General features: G+C 33.9%; 1 protein-coding gene across 1 annotated transcript in view; it reads right to left on the reverse strand.

The window, feature by feature from the left end:
• Positions 1–9472: 9472 nt before the first annotated feature.
• Positions 9473–17801, reverse strand: part of LOC135122575 (alpha-mannosidase 2) — a 73655-nt gene continuing 65326 nt past the window's right edge. Inside the window, exons 4-5 of the mRNA XM_064046843.1 lie at positions 17403–17709; positions 9473–12603 (exon numbers count right to left, since the gene is read on the reverse strand). Of these exons, the coding sequence (XP_063902913.1) occupies positions 9812–12603; positions 17403–17709 (3099 nt within the window). The 3' untranslated portion in view covers positions 9473–9811. The remainder of the gene's footprint in view (positions 12604–17402; positions 17710–17801) is intronic.

The following is a 17801-nucleotide window of genomic DNA, read 5'->3' on the forward strand; positions in this document are numbered from 1 at the left end:
GCATTTAAACTGGTCTAAAAGTTGTCCATTTTGAGAGAAAGCACTTTGGACTCGAAAAACGGGGAAGGGGTTAATATTTTTCTTCCATGTTTAATAATATTTTTGCGGCTTGTACTGAACATATTTATTCTCGACGGTGCCGCTCTAGAGTAAGAGTTCCCGAGACCAGCTAGCTTATTGTGATTTTGATTGTATTAAATCTGTGTTTCTTCGCTCCACGAAGTAATCTGTGGATACGATCTAAAATAATTAAGCATTTGAAATAACACATGATTTAATTTCGTGTAAATTCTTGTAAGTTTAAAATTATTGATAAAGTGTGACGTAATTATATTATGTAAATTCTTTCTTATATGTGGCGTAATTAATTTAAGGTTTAACTTAGTTTAACTCATGGGGGTTATCATAAAAAAAATAAATTCGTTAAATCAAATTTTGTAATTTGTCCTGGAAAGTGGATTTGTTTGATTGTAAGTGTTTTAACGGAGAGGGAATTTCGGCCTAAATAACTTTGAAGTATCAGAAAGGGCTCATTTTTTTATAATTTAGCAATAGTGTAACAATGAACAAAATTAATGAGCCTAAATTATTATTAAAACAAAATTTCTAGAACTTATAATATGTAAAAAGTAAGTATAAATAATTGATAAATTCCGTTTGTTTTTAACTTGAATATTTAATGATGTCATCCTCATAAAATATATTGTTTTGCTGTAAACAACTTTGTGATATAAACTTTTACAAATCATTATCTTGCTTGAATATAACTCGTGAAAATAAGTTACATTACGTGGTCAAATGTCATTTTTAAGTAAGTCTACATATCAAAAAGGGGTAGCGTTTGAAAAATTGAAAAATTGGTGGCAGTAAATGAAGAGGGGTGCTGCAGCCACAACATTTTAACCACTTCCGACTTCATTCCTATACATTAATTAACATTTCGTTAAACTTGACTTTTACGGAATTTAAAAATTTATGATTATATTAAACACCGGATGAAAATGACCGCAAGGTAGTCAAAAGATCTTTAAACTTGGGGAAAACAGTTAACAGTTGTAAACTTTTGTTTCTTTTAAAGTTTTGGGATGTTTAAAAGTAAAGACACATCCTCCATTCTGCGCTGTCCGCCTTGGTTTGGAAATGATAGAGGAAGCAAGAGGTAATGTATAGATTAGTGTAGTGTAATTAATACCTACATAATTTGTTTTGTTCGTGAAAATAACAGCAAAATTGTAAAAATGAATTGTGTGTGAATATTTTGCATCTTTATATTGATAATCACCTGTGTAAGTTAAGCTTGGAAAGTACGCAAGTATCCGTCTTCTGTTTTCTATAGGTCTGGCTTTTCGCGATTTTATTAGTCAACGATTGCTCCCTTAAAGTAAGGAACTGATTTTGAAATTTTAAATTATTTTAAGATTATAGCATAAATGCGGCAACCCCAAAACTGATTTATCCGTCTCATTGTGGTATCCTGAGTTTAAAAATTCAATTTCGCGTTAAAAAACAACGTGAAAAAAATCTACACACAGCGCGAAAATTATGTTCTACTAATGAATACCTAATATTGCAGTATTTTAATTAAGATTCATTTAGTGTGCGATGCATCGATGAATAAAAACTGCAAAAAATATCTGATATGGTATCGGCAAGAATTTTTTGTTTATTTTTCGTGTTAGTCAAAGGAGTTCAGTCGCTGTCGCTTTTGACTTAGTTGAGAGCGTATGCGGTGTGTAAATAAGTTTAAGTGGTTTATTTTGGTTAAAAATAATTTGGTTTCGGGCTTAAAGTGAAAAGTAAGTGTTGTGATGTGCCCATGAGGAAGGAGTCTGCAAGGATCGGCGCGGAAGGAAAGGAAATCAGGACTTATAGTAGCCTGCATAGATATTGTAGCCGTCCATAGAGTCGAAATTTGCGAATAAAAATAAAATAAAACCGGTTCAAACGGAGCCGACGGTGGCTTGCAAAGTCTGACATCACTCTGGCACACGTTGCACAGAGACGTATTTAATATTAAATGTCATTTCTTCCGTCATGATATAATCTGCTTAATTTCTGAGCTGAATCTCGTCAATAAAATCGAAGCTCTGTTCACTGTACACAAGTTGTGGTATGGTATATTCATCGTTGGGGAGGCAGGTGGAGCGAAAAACCTAGTCAGCTTAGCAGCAAACACGACTATAAACTAGTCCACGTGGACTGTTTGTTTCCTGTCATATTTTAGTTTGCTTGAACCAATTGTGTTGCACCAAACGGTTATTACACTTGTTGAAATAAATTTTCAAACTTCCATCTTTCTCTAGATCAGTGGTTCGCAAACTTTTATTATTGATGGCACCCTAAAATATTAAAAAAAATTTGGCGGCATCCCGCCAAGAACAGTTTTAATTGTTTTATAAATATTTGTTTTCCATAATTTAAGCTTGTCTTTTAAAGCTAAATTTTTTTCACTGGAGGTTAAAATATTTTCATTTCTACCTTGCATACTTAAATTTACATATTTTATTTAAGTGTTCAAAAATATTAGTTAAATATGCTAGTTTTGCACACCAGACGTGGTCTTGAAGGAGGTCAAAAAATTGTTCAATATTTTCTGATTCAAAAAACGTTTATATCTGTTTTCTTAAAAAAAAACACGGCCTTTAGATAGCCATTTTACTTCAGTATGAAGAAAATTAACATGTTCAGAACACATTTTCCATTACTGAACAGTTGTACCATATTAATAAAATCAGATCATGAATTATTAATTTTTAAAGTTGGTTTTGTGCTTATAATTATTAAAATCATTATAAAATTTTCACGGCACCCTCTTGGGGGTTCCGCGGCACCCCAATGTGCCGCGGCACCCAGTTTGCGAACCACTGCTCTAGATCATCGGTTTCGTTCGTAGCTGTGTGACAAATCCTTTGTCGTAGATAGAATATAGTAAGATTACAGTGACCCTAAGATTTTGTGCAAACAGCCTTAAATACACCCCTGTGTGATATGACGCGTGCCGTAGTGACAGAATTTGCAAGCCGTCGTCGGCTTCGTTTGAGCCGGTTTTATTTTATTTTTATTCGCAAATCTCGACTCTATGGACGGCTACAATATCTATGCAGGCTACTATAAAAGGTAAGTGTTGCTGCTGTTAGGTCCTCTGTATCGGTCTATTATTCAATGTATTGTACTTTATTTCTTCAGTTGTTTTATTCTAAATTGATATAAAAATATGAACGTTAAGGGAGAAGTAGCTGTATTATACAAATCGTTACTTAACGACTTAATAAATATGTTTGTTTCAATAAGAACTCGAACGTTAATATCTCGTCAGATATTAATTCTTTAAAACTGGCCTTTTCGTCTGAAGTAATTTGGGATATCTAATAGGTTTTTATCAATGTTAATTATTTAAAAATCGAAAACATTTTTGTATTTGGGACATATTTAACTAGAACTAAATCAGCAAAACGTTTCAGACAATCATCTTAATTGAAAATAGTGGTCTTTATTGTTTGAGTTTATTGGAAATTGTTTATTGAAATTTCGATTAAATTTACTTTAGAATGTTCTTCATTTCTAAACGTAGTGTAGCAGGGTTATTTTTTATATTTTTATTAATTAACCAAGCAAAATATACATTAACAATATTACAACGAATTTCTAGTAATCATGTGGATTAATTTAACATTATCTATTATAATATATTGATTGTTACCATCCTTAACAATAGATTACAACTATCGGTCCTGGTGGCTTATTATAAAACCGAGTTGCTTGTCATAAATTAGAAAAATCAGACGACAACGCTAACAATTGCTTTATGGTAGGCCAAGCAAAAAGGGTTTTACTTGGAAAGTCGCTTCCATAACTTTACGTCGCGCTCCTATCGGCCAGACTTTGAACTAACCGCTCAAATTGTGTCGAATCATACCCATTTTTTTCAATAATTCTTAGTTTTTGTTAAAAACTCTGCTAACTCTGTCATTAATTTTCCACTGAAACTCCTGTTAAAATTGTTCCACGTATTTTGCATTAATTTGTGGTATACAGGGTGTCCCAGAATTCGCGCCATTCCCGTGAATGACATGTTCCCTGTCCCGAACTGTGCCGTAATTCGCAAACAGAATTGTCCAGGATTTAACCGTGTGAGAACTGGAAGGCGATTAAGTTGACCAATAGAGAGGCTGCTTTTATCTCCGAACGTTTCTATGTTCAAAGTTACCTATGCCAAGAACAAAAAATCGGGTAATACTAAAGTTGAATGAATTTTTTTCCGAATCCCCCTCCGTCAACAAAAGGAAACAGAAATGTGGTTATAAATTTAATCATTTTGACAATTGTTTGTCATAAACTGTCACGAAGTTTATCACTGACCTGAAGAGACGCTTCTGCGCCAAAGATGACTGATTAATGTACACAGAGACATCAAGGTTTACTTTAAGGCAAGTAGCATGGGACAGAAGTTATTTCTGCTGCCATTCTAGTTAAATTGTGTTTAACTGGACTATACATGTCATAAGAGAATCTGTTTCATTTCATCGTAGGCAAATAATACATTTATTACTATTCTACATAGAGTAGCTACCGAAGAGCAGGTATTAGAAGTCATTTTCTTAGAGCCCCGTGAATAATCGTCGGCACCTAGACCAACATGTGTTTCACCGATTGTTACATCGAGCAAGAGAAGATGGATCTTTTCAACCTAGTCGGAAAGGCCGTGCTGGGGCTCTACGGAATGTACGTGTAGGTGCTGAAGAGCAAGTGTTAGAAAACATGGAAGCGGATCCTAGGAGAAGTGTCCTCTACGTAGCGCAAATGAGTGGATGCTCAAGATCGACCACTCATCGTATTCTTCAAGAGAGAAGACTGCATCCTTACCATTACACGAGAGTGCAGCATCTGCGACCAACCGACTACCCGCGACGAGTACATTTTGCTCAATGGTTACTGCGACAAAATGAACTAAACCCTGATTTTACACTGCGCATTCTTTTCACCGACGAATGTTCATTTTCCCGAGAAGGAATGTTTAATGCACACAATTGGCATTTCTGGGCACACGCAAATCCACATCTCACTAGGGTGAGAGCATATCAGGAGCGATTTACTATTAATCTATGGGCTGGAATATATCAATGGTACTACTGTGGTAAAAATTTTAATGCATCTGATAAAATTATCACTAAACTCCGTTCCTGTTTTTTTAAGTGGGGCCGTTTGTGTTACCTGATCGCCTTACATTCTCCATAAATTAACATCATTTCCAAATATTCTTTATACTAGTATGAATAAGACATCAATAACTTAGTGGTATTGGTACTGATTTGTTTATAGTTTGTATTGTTCTTAACAAAAATTGCAACTAAACGATTTTTGTTATAATTTTTATTCGTATCTTTTCAATCTCTAGAAAGTACTCACAACTTTAAAGAAACTGTTTTGAATCATCATGTGCAACATCAATATTATTCTTGAATAAGTCTCAGTTTTCAGTATCTCCCCCACATGATTGACACCACAGCACATACCTATGATCTTAATACACCAGAGAAGTGGAATCTCGTCTCTTTTTTCGTTGCTTAGATTAGGTATCAGCAACAAAGCTGTTCAGTAAAAATTGATACTGTTTATTGAAAATCATAAGCACCGATTAATCAAAAGCGATATTTATGTTTTAGTACACTTAATAACGTTCTTTGAATGGACATGTGGTACTCTTTTTTAGAAATAACGATAAACTTAATGTCAGGCATATGATGCATAGTGAATTCTGAAAATGTACTAATTTTCGTTAAAAAGAACAACACATTATTCACGGGGCTCTAAGAAAATGACTTCTAATACCTGCTCTTCGGTATCTACACTATGTAGAATAGTAACAAATGTATTACTTGCCTACGATGAAATGAAACAGCTTCTCTTATGACATGTACAGCCCAGTTAAACACAATTTAACTAGAATGGCAGCAGAAATAACTTCTGTCCCATGCTACTTGCCTTAAAGTAAACCTTGACGTCTCTGTGTATATTAATCAGTCATCTTTGGCGCAGAAGCATCTCTTCAGGTCAGTGATGAACTTCGTGACAGTTTATGACAAACAATTGTCAAAATGATTAAATTTATAACCACACTTCTGTTTCCTTTTGTTGACGGAGGGGGATTCGGAAAAAATTCATTCAACTTTAGTATTACCCGATTTTTTGTTCTTGGCATAGGTAACTTTGAACATAGAAACGTTCGGATATAAAAGCAGCCTCTCTATTGGTCAACTTAATCGTCTTCCAGTTCTCACACGGTTAAAGCCTGGACAATTCTTTTTGCGAATTACGGCACAGTTCGGGACAGGGAACATGTCATTCACGGGAATGGCGCGAATTCTGGGACACCCTGTATGTATTTTGATTTTAATAAATGCATTATTATTTAAATAAATTGTACCGCTAACAAACAATTATTAATAATAATTCTGCGATTTATAAAAAATGTTGCTTTGTCAACTGATTCTGTAATGATGATATGATTGAGCTCACAAAAATAACCAAAAGAAAAGATACAGTGGTGTTTTTTTTTAGGATAGAATATGAAAAAAGCTGTAGTTTGATGTCATCTACATTAATACAATTTTTTCATACAGAAAATCTAAAAAATGTTATACCTCGTCTAGCGAGTCCCCATAAACTTTCTGTTCATCTTTACCAAAAATCGCGTGATATAAATGTAAAAATTTTGCTTAGAATTTATATTGTGATTTTAAAACATTTTCTGATTTAAATTTAAATTTTAAATCTTGTCTATTTGTTAAACCTGTGTAATGTTGAATTGCACCGTTATTAAAAATTAGTATGTATAAACTTGATGTTAACTTATACGGTATTTTCTTTGTGTATACAAAAAATTCACGTGTTTTTTGTTGTAGTGGGTTCGTAAATGAAGATGAGGGGATTCGCTAAATTGTAGCAGAAGAATTCTAAAAATTAGAATTTTGTATTAATTTAGATTAGGTGTTATTTTTTTTAACATTTTTTTTATCTTTTATGAAGGCTATTTTGCTCGGTAATTTTGTCTTACTTTTGTTTGATCAACAATTTTTTTGATGTCTTTTTGTTACGTATATTGTAAGTATTTTATTTTTTATGCACACTTTTCCTTATGTGCGTATGTTCAGATAATTTTGTCTTTTTTCATACAGGAGAAAAAAATTACGTTTTTTTCATTTTTTTTTAAGAATAGTTAAATTAGATATTATTAACTGTTTATAAACCGTTTTATTGAGTGTTTGTTTTTGTTCACAATCTATTTTAAATATTTCATCAAACTCAGTCTTATTTTAACCTTTATTTTTAGAATGACATGTGGATATACGATTTTAAAATTTTCGTGTTCTAAAAGTGATCAATTTCTTTTGATGTCTATAAAAATTGATAACTGAATACTGAATAAGAATTTCTTTCTCACTAAATATTATCGATTGTTTTTTATTTTACGTTTTTCTTTTCTTTATTTAAACGCCAACCTGCTATGTTGTGGATAAACTCGTTTTGGAATTAAATTTTATAAAATGTTTCGATTCTGGATTTATACCATTTTTGTTTCCACATTAATACCTGCTCTGGGGCCCAAATTGAAACTCATTTTTCTGTCTTTAAGAAAAATTTTCATTTCATAAATAAGATATAATAAAAGATAATTTAGCATGTTTGCGCAAACCAGTTTCTTATAAAGTTTTCCTTATACTTACACTTATAATTTATAATTATAGTTATAAGTATAATTGTAACAGTTATGCTGACGGCTTAGGACCTTACATTAGCAAGCAGAACTGACTTTCTGTCACGTAAATTAACTAATTTTGTGGCAATGCAGAAGATGTTCAGAACTACTTAGTGTATCAGTTAATACAAAAAGAGTTTTTTTTTCAGTTACGACATAATTAGAGTTCTAAATGACACTGATAATGTTTTCCGCAAACATGCTATTTCTTTTCGTAGTAACTCATATTTACCCTTTATATAACATAAAATAATCCTATATTGTGGTTTATGAGTCTGCCTTGATTTTTATCAAAGTTACTTTACAAAACATTTTGCGCACATAGCTGATATTTGGGTTACATGCATAACAACTGTCGGTAGACGACGGGCCTGTGGATTTCTTATAGAACTTCACTTCTGCCCGCGTTAGTTCGATCCCATCCTTGTCAGCATTTTTTTTTCTAGCACATCGAATTTGTTTGAATATTTGTCTTCAGGTGCGAGGGAAGTCCTGTACAAATGATTTTAGATCATTTTTTTTACGCGTCTGCGTGATGTCCCGGTCTGGGTCATCGTAAAAATACCTGCATACTTCTTTGAAATTTTGGTGGTCATTGAGTAACTATAGAACATAAATTTACTGATTTTCTAGTGAAAATTGATGACGTCATCCCAAAATTATAAAACAGATCTTTATTCTTTATAGTTATTTATAAAATATGTCTAAAAATATTAAACGAAACCGATTCATTAACCAAAAAAAGGTTAATTGGTTTTTGTGAAATTTTTAGTACTACATATACCAAGATAAACATATTTGTTCCCACTAAGAAGTTCATGACGCCATCACAATATTTGTAGAAAATTTTAATGGATATGCAGTATAACATACAAAAAAATATTACCTACTCTACCTGTGGTTAGATTAAATAATCTATTTCTATCACGTTATTTACTTAGGTACTAATAGAACATTTGAGGAACCTCATTTGACATAAACCTGTTAAAACTTTTATTACTTAAGCGGTTTAAGCTAAACCACCCTTATAAGTCAAACTGACTATTATATTACTTAACTCAGTTCACAGCTACATTATGCCGAGGTTATAGTATAATCATGGATATCGAGGCGTACGGGCTCATGCTGTGCCGCCCCCTGACGACAAGGTCATAAACATTCAGCATGGAGAGAAGCCGCCTTGACGTACAGAGCCATACAGAGTACCACACATTTCACATGTTCACAAAAATTCAAAACGGACTCAAATACCCGGAGGCCTTGGCCGAAAATCGAACTACGGTGTGGCAATCTGGCACGAAGCCAACTCCTTTGCTCCTCTTCTCTGTTTAGTTTCCTGCACAACGGTATTAGTAGTGCCAATTATGTTAATACTAATAATGATAATTGTTAAAGGGGTGCACGATGGGACTGATTTTTTATTTTTATTTTTTATTTCAGCGTGAAGATGACGGTGCTCAAATCGTCAAAGTTTATAGAAATTATTAATTGTAAGTCAAGTTTTCGGTATTTCTAAAAAAATCTTTGAATGGTAAACCAACTTCACTGAGACTGTTTCATTAACTTAGCTAAATCATTCAGAAATTGGTCAAAATGATCTCATTGTGTGAAGGCTTTCACAGAATTTTTGAAAGGTTAGTTCACTTGTCAGAAAAGGCAAAAAAAGGAGTAATTGATTGAAATACCACCCATAGATAGAAAAAGAACACACACTACTTTTCGGTATTCAAATGGAACTTTATTTCGGCAAATAAGACTCAACGTATAAAAACAGTATTTTTCACAACAGCAAAACTTATAAATAACCAATTAACACTTATAACGTAGTAACTTAAATAAGAAAACATGATCAGTCAGTGCTTAAAAACATTATACTTATGGAAGTAAATGTACAAAAAAATCGATTATCTACTAGGACAACACAACAACATAAAGAGAAATGCACACATCCTTAATTAATTAGTAGTTCCTATTTACACTATCTACAAATTTTAAAAATATAAATAATATAAAGGATTCATTAAAAATCTATAAAATCACATCAATAATTCGCTACTATACAAAGGTCATGTTGAAAGTCTTTAAAGTCATGGGTTCAATATAAATATCACTTAATCGCTTTATATTATCTACTAAAGTATCAATACCGGTCAACGTTTTAGCTTGAATTTCTTTAACTTCGACGTATTGGAACGCACTGTCAAATTTTAACGAATTGCAAGTAAAATTACTACTCACAGCACAATCGTAACCTTGCCTATGTAGCACCAAAAGTGCACTAGAAGACGGAAATTGAGAATAAACCGAATCTGGCTGAGTTCGCAGGGTCATCAAGTGGACATCACATGGAAATTGCTTATTAATCAATTTAAAACTCTTCTCGACATCGTTCTGACGTTCATAGTCTAGTATGAAAATTCCCGTTGGATAAATTAACATATTCGACATTTCATTTGCATAGAGCGAGGGGACTGAATAGCTGTCTTGTTTAATAGGTTCTATAGGATCAGTCGGCACATTAAACGACCTAATAATGTCACCTTTTTCGAAAGTGTCGTCGGCATTATCGAATCGCTTCGGATGTCCCTTTTTGTCGTTTTTCAGATGGACCACGTCCTCGATCAAGAGCCAGAATTTGTTGACCGTCTTTCGGTTGTCCACCAGTCCTTCTCCCATTCCTCGGGAATCGTCATAGAGGGTCCTTCTATCGAGCATGATTTCGAGGAAGCCCGGCTGCCAACTAGCTGCACCTTGGGCATGATCCGTCAGTAAACTTAAACGTATATTGTCATCTTGGATGAACGCCATCGTAGTGATCGGGAAATAGTTGCCTTCAACTCCTATCTTTTCTACTTTAATGCGTTTTTGTATTTGAAATCCGTTTTGATCCGTGTAAAATTCGGGCGGTTCTCCATTCTGCACGTCCGACACGATTCTCATAAACAATTCGGTTTCGCGATTTTTGGGTGGATTTTCGAAATCCACCGTGTTCTCAATGTAGATGCTATCAGCCAGACTGGATCTTTCTATATGATATATAGCGACAGTGTGTACCAAGAACGGTCCGTAGATAACAGTAATCTCACTGGAGACAGAGCCAGAGGTTATGATAATGCTCATCTGGTCCTTGTATTGTTGCAGAACGTCTTTTTCTATATCCCTCTCGTTGGGATCTGGCATGAATAAATAAGCGCCAGAGTGGAACTGCGCACTCCGGTATGCGGCAAACTGTATTCCGCACTGCATTATCTTCGGGCTGTGTTTCCTAGTGACTGTCTTCATAAACCCTGTGTTCCCATTGAATAAAATTTTAAACACGTGATTCTCTAACTGTATATCACCCGTAGGAATATTTTTGATTTTAAATTTTGATTTGAGTATTTCGCTTTGCTTCTGCGTTGTACTATCGGTGTTCAGTATGATGTTGGCCTTGCGGTGGCACTTATTGCAGTAGATCGTGGCAAGCTTCGCTTCGGTTTCCTCTGTGTAAACCAGGCTGAACGCGGTAACCGACAACTCCTTCAAATCCGCTATAAAAACCACTTCAAACTCATCGGCGGCAATCCACAGCTTCGTGTTGCCCTCCGAAGTGTCCCAAACGGGATTAATTTGGAACACAATGTCGTTTCCTTCGCTATCAACGACTTTAACGTTGCTCGTGTTGGTCCTAACTTGTACTAATTGTTCTCGAGGCTGGGCCAGGGAGTTGTATAGCACGATTTTCCGCACTTGCTTCGGCCATAGCGTGATCGGCGTTTTCCGAGGCAGCTTTTCGTACGAATCCCTTTCCAAGTCGCTCAATACCACGTTCTCCCCCGGCTTTATTGGAATGTTCGGGAATAATAAGCTCTGCAAAGAATTCTGTTGGATGCTGACGGTGTCGCGGATGCCTTCGAATAGCTTCAGTCCATAATCGCGCATCACGAACGACTTGCTGGTGCCCGTGATGGCGTCGTGGTGCTGGAACAGGCCCAAGTTACGCCGAGCGCGTACTAATTTCTCGAAATCGCGCTCGAGGATCTTCAAGTAGGGCAACAGCTTCTTTTGCCTCGCATTATTCAACGCTATTGTGTACAAAATCTCGGCTCCGCGAAGGTTGCTCTCCAATTCTCTATCTAGCAGCTTCATGAACGGCCGCGTCGTGAAGTATCCGGACCAGTACGCGGGCCTTCCCTCCGAAAATATATCCGAGTAGACGAAGAAATCCCCTTTGAGGGTGGGGTATTGATCGTACCGTTTCACAATCTCGCGGAAGTAATCTCTCGGAGTGCCAAAAAGAACCTCGGCCTTGTAAGTCTCCTTATTTGCGTTGATGTAGTCTATCAGTTTAATATAGTTGGTGTACTGTTGGTCCCATTCTTCCGCTACATTGTATCTAAAATCATCACCAAGAGGCATCAGCACCACGTTGTGGGGAAACAAAGATCCCGTCCTTGCGTATTGTTCCAGCAGCAGCTCGCTTTTCTCTTTGATGTTTTTATCTGTGATGGTTTGTGCTTTGATTGAGTATTCAGTGTACTCTCCTATCACCTTGCGAAAATCGAAGTTCAGGCAAATGTAGGGATGGGGGCCACAGCTATGTTTGATGGAGTATATGTCGAAGGGTTGATTATGGGTTAGAACGGAGGCCGAAGGTTCTGATGGGCTCCAATTAGGGACCCATCGGAAATCGCCGTATTGTTTCAAGGCCAGCCATTGTTTCCAAGCGTAGTGTATCCGTTGGATTACTGTACCTTTTATCCCTGAGGAAGCGAGGATGTAGGGTTGGGTGCTACCATGACCGAATGGATCGACGGACCATCCTGAGACAGGTTTTACGCCTAGGTTCGACCATACCCACTGATGACCTGGAAGATAATGTTTAGCGTTAGAGTTAACTTTGACCTTATCTTTTCACAGCGGATATTCTTAACGCAGTGTATCTTCACGGTATTCTTTTCCATAAATAGAAAGAATCCTTGATATTTTGATCTTTAGAATAATGTAAAGTATTCGAATTACAGTTACAGCGGTCTGTGCGTGCATTATTCGTAAACATAAAACATGTTTCGAATGAAGTATATATAAAATTACCCAGAAATTTCTCTTTAACTTCTAGTTGTGTAATTTAACACTAAAACGTAATCGATTTTTATAAACAATGAATTATCATCAAATTGCTTGTTACAGGCACAGTTGTTTTATTTCTTGGAGAAGTGTGAGTTTTTTCTTTGTTCAGCATGATTCATTCATCCATTTCACAGTTTTCAAGGAAAGAAGACAATATAATCGCTCAAAGATCTTTTACAAACACCGGTTCAGGTAAGACCTGATGTGCATGCACAAAAATATCGGTATTTCAGCCTATTTGGCAAAATTCTTTACACAGGTCAAGGAGATCGGTGTTACTATCCTTTTTTAGCTTACGAGATTATTAAAAAATGGATGATCGAAAAAAATCTCCTCTAGTAAAGAGTGCATTTTTTTTTGTTTGATAATGATGTTGACATTCCAGCTATTTGACCCTTTATTTGACCTTAATGTCAAACTGAACAAGGAACGCGTCGGTGTTGCCAATATCATTACTTTAAAAATACGACACACTGGAGGAGTTTTTTTTTTATCGAATGGTATTATAGCATTTGTTTCCGAAATGCAATCATCAATAACAGCATATTTATACAATATTTTATATAAAATATCACAAACAGCTACTTTACTTTATCGTTTTCGGTTTCCACAACTGAAACAAAATTATAATAAAAAATACTGTACTTTACAAAAAAAAAGATATAATTCATGATGTGATATAAATGTTTCCAGCAGCGCTAATCTGATTATCTTGAACTTATTAACATCATATGAAAAAGCCTCTGAGCAATTTACGAACAATAATTACCGTGTTCATACGATCTGATTGAAAATTGAAAATATTGTTTGTTTTTACTTCCCGAGCGTAAGCTACATGTAGCTCAAAAAAATGGAACTACAAAACACGTGCATGATCGTTTGTGAGTTCAAAAATATCTGTATGCTCAACATCGTCAAACGAACCGTATATTCTTGAAAATCGTAACACTTTAATTTCTCTTTTTTTCTTACAGCGAACTTCCTTGAAATTTTAGTAAGATATTAAGTAGACTGATTTAAGAAGTTCTATTCATTGGAAAGTTAATTATGTAATCTCAAAAAAAACATTAAACACATTTTTAATGAAAAAATTGTTTTATCAATTATTTCAAGAGCAGCCTCAATTAATTAGTGTTAAGTGTCAGCCGGTGTGGGGAATGTGACACCATACAAGTTGAGCTACTGTGATTTAGATGTTTCAGTTTGCCTTTGTGAGAGTATTCTGAGTTGTCTGTAACTGAAAGACACAGTTTGACGTTCAATCACTCAAATGGTATCTATGGAGAGACGACATTTTTGTATTAATTTACAGAATAGATGTTTCTAATTCATCTTCAACTTTCACAGGTAGGTATTTAATAAAATTATACATGGCGAAGCCGAGTTCAAGGAATGCTTGTTGTTCTATAGGACTAATAGATCATTAGTGATGTGCGTTTACACATTGAGTTCAAATATGGAAGAACTGCAACAAAAAATAGAAATTCAGATTTTCTGATTGACGGTATTTTAATGAGGTTGTTTATAATTAAACAGCGGTTTTATTGTTCACGTACAAAATTAAAAAACGATTTGAAACTGAATAATAATCAGATCACATTTGCTTTGAACATGGTTGAACACGCTTTCAAAATTTTTTAGGAATAAATAGACATACTTTCGAAGATGTTCTTGAATCATAAATAATTATATCTCCATCTTTCAAATTTTTTTAAAGCTGAAGAGTAAGATAAAATGGACGATTTAGGTTAATCAGGTATGCACAGTAGAAACTGTTTATATTTGTGCATTTTGTGATGACAACTTTCACGTTCGTTGAAGATTCAACGGTAGGGCCGCTCTAAGAATATGAAAATCACCACTGGAGGTTTTTTTTGTTTGCAAGTGAAATCAACGGGTGGTGGTGTGAATCTACAAAATTCAGCGTAAATATATTCAACCCTGAAAACTTTAAAAACAAAACAATTTTCAGTTTTTTTAGAGTTTTTACGGCAAATATAAAACTTGATTGAGAATTAATAATGAAAGCTGTTAAATCTGGCTGTTACTAAACATTATTATTTGAAATATTTCGATGGAAAATTTGTGTTTTTGTACCACGTGAACAAAAAAAAAAGCTGATCAAAATGGACCTTTCGTGTATAACTGAATAAAGAATAGGTTTTTTCCTAACCGCTTTTACTACCAAACTCCACCATAATTAAAAATAAACAGGAAAACAATTTCGAACAGATTATTTTATCGATTCTAATGGTTGACAGTAAAAATTGCATTACCATTTGTGAAATTGTTAAACTAAATGACAGGTGTTGGGGACTGCTTCTTTTTTATTATAAGGTGTTTGAAATATTGGTATTAGTTAGAAATTTACTGTTTGCTTCATTAGTGTATTCTATCACATTTTACGTAACTACTTCTTATGCAGTAGATGATAATAATTGGTGGATGTTTATAATTTATTTGTGACATCTTTCAAACAATTTGTAATCGTTGCCTGTACTTGTAAAAAACGTGATTTATTCCCCTTTGGAAAGAGTCAAAGGAGTTCTTCACAACAGAAATTTCGATTGTGAGATATATTTTCAAATATGGTATGAGCGTAGAACATGTTCCAATGTCGATGTCATATTTAAAGCTACCATTACCTATATAATTTATAAAAATTATTGTTTTCTAAATATGGTACAAATTATTATTTGCTATTCTTGTTCATATTGTCTTACTTCATGATCATTCTTTAGTTCTTAGAAAACCCATTAAACGGGTATTTTCTGATAAGAATGTTACAATATAAATGTAACTGTTATTTTATATAGATGTATATGTTATGGTTTAACTACTTTCATTACTGTTAGTTATTAGTGGTATTATTGGATAGTCACCCAATAATTTACAGTCGTAAATCTTTGTAGATAGCTTCCGTACCGTTTACTACAGCTATAAAACATATTTAGGTACCATTTTACATACTTTTTGAGTATTTTAATACACTGAAGTCGCGTTACACATCGTTTTACAGTTGCTGTTACATCAACATTATGATAAATATTTGAATGTACCTGTTTCCTTATTTTCATTAAAAGTCATTAATTAAAAGAAAAACATTCATTGAGATGGAAGTACTCCTAATTAAGACTTTATAAACAAGGCAACATATGTTAGTATATGGCTTACTTCATTCCAAGTCTTCAATAAACATTAAATGGTTTTAACAACTAAAATCTCTACCGTTTAATTAGTCTTCATTGTATTAAACTATTAAATGAAATTTTTTTATAGAAATGTAATCAAAGTACTGTTTCTAATAACATTTAGAACATTATCATGATTATACTAAATACAATGACAATGTGCAGAGACAAGAGTTTAGAGAAACTGTTTTAGAACAAATTTGAAAAAATGAAGAATGAGTTACATGTTGATGTTTATTAAATAATTATATTAGCGTGAGTTTAAAAGCTAATACAGTGCAATTCTGCACGTATACTCACAAAAATATACGTGATTTGGTTTAATAGCACTTTAAATAATTATTATTGTGGTGATCGATATAAATAATGTTAATTTATTCCAAACATGATTTGTTGTAAGCCCGTTTTTAGCGCATTTTAATTACCAAATGTAATGTAATAAAAAATCAATCATTTTCCTAATAAAGCTCAAATATTTTAATCTTTTAAAACAATATAAAGTAGGTGAAGCACAATTCCGTTAAAATAATGACGTCTGAATTATGAAAACTTGTGCATACAACATTGTTATAACGAGCTTGAGTACATAATAAACTTCCAATGTGCATGCAGTAATAAAACAAGCCTGGAATTCTATTTGAGCATACTTATATGTCATGGAGGTTACACACTAATGTTAAAAATTATATTCTACATAAGGTATTAAGGTTATGCGTCCGTTATATCTACATCATATTTGGTCAGTGCGACTTCTAATAATGAATATTATTAACTGCAACAAGTACAGGTAAATTTGAGACGCCGTTACTTTTTACACAAAAACATGTCTAGGAAAATGAGGAAACGTTGGACACAGGACTAATTAATAAAATAACTGTGTAAAATTTAATAGTGTTAATAAAACTGTTAATTTTTTTTAAATATATTACAGTCGATTCAAACGTTTTAAAAACGCACTTTTCAAGTGGGGCCCTCTTCCGGTTAGTTAGTTAATGGGAAGATCTCGAAATATCAACAGTGTCGATAATGTTCGTGATTACCAAACGAAACATAAATTTTCTGAAGAAAAAATTTTTGTAATAAATGAAATACTAGATATTATTTTAATAATGATGTACGTTCATCTGTTATTAACTATACTTTTGGACGCTTTTAGCTGCTGAAAAAGAAATCAAACACACTTATAATGACCGCAATTTCAGGCTGGACTGAAATATTAAGAATCAATAAACTCTTTTTTAAAATAAATGTACTAACTTAGATTTTACTTGACACGAGCAATATTTTGTTTGTTAATGAAGACATCGATACACAAGATAACTACACAGTTCAGAAAAAATAATTACCTTCAATCAGTTGATCCACCATGGCGTACACATGGGCATTCGCTTCGTCAGTCATGACCCATCCCCCGGTAGCAATTTCAAGCCTTCCCGAATTGACTAAATTTCTTAAAGCCCTTTGTTTGCTAGGATGAGCTTCTTCCCACCACGCGTTCAAAAATGCCACCTCAGACCATATGAAGGTTAAATTTTTGTACTGTTGTAATTTGGCTACCATGTTGTTCATTATTTGTCTCGAGATGTAGTGGAAGTAGTTTTCGAATGTTTTCAACCATCCTGGATCGTTATGAGAATGAGGAACTATGATGACCTGAATCACATCGAAAACACGGTTTACCATCATGTAAATAGTAAGAGACAATCGAATCTGTTGTAATGGTGAATATATAAATGGACACGAAT

The sequence above is a fragment of the Zophobas morio genome, unplaced genomic scaffold, assembly GCF_036711695.1.
Source record: "Zophobas morio isolate AGI-343-1 ecotype UQ-CSIRO unplaced genomic scaffold, CSIRO_AGI_Zmor_V1 ptg000005l, whole genome shotgun sequence".
Classification (NCBI taxonomy): Eukaryota; Metazoa; Arthropoda; class Insecta; order Coleoptera; family Tenebrionidae; genus Zophobas; species Zophobas morio.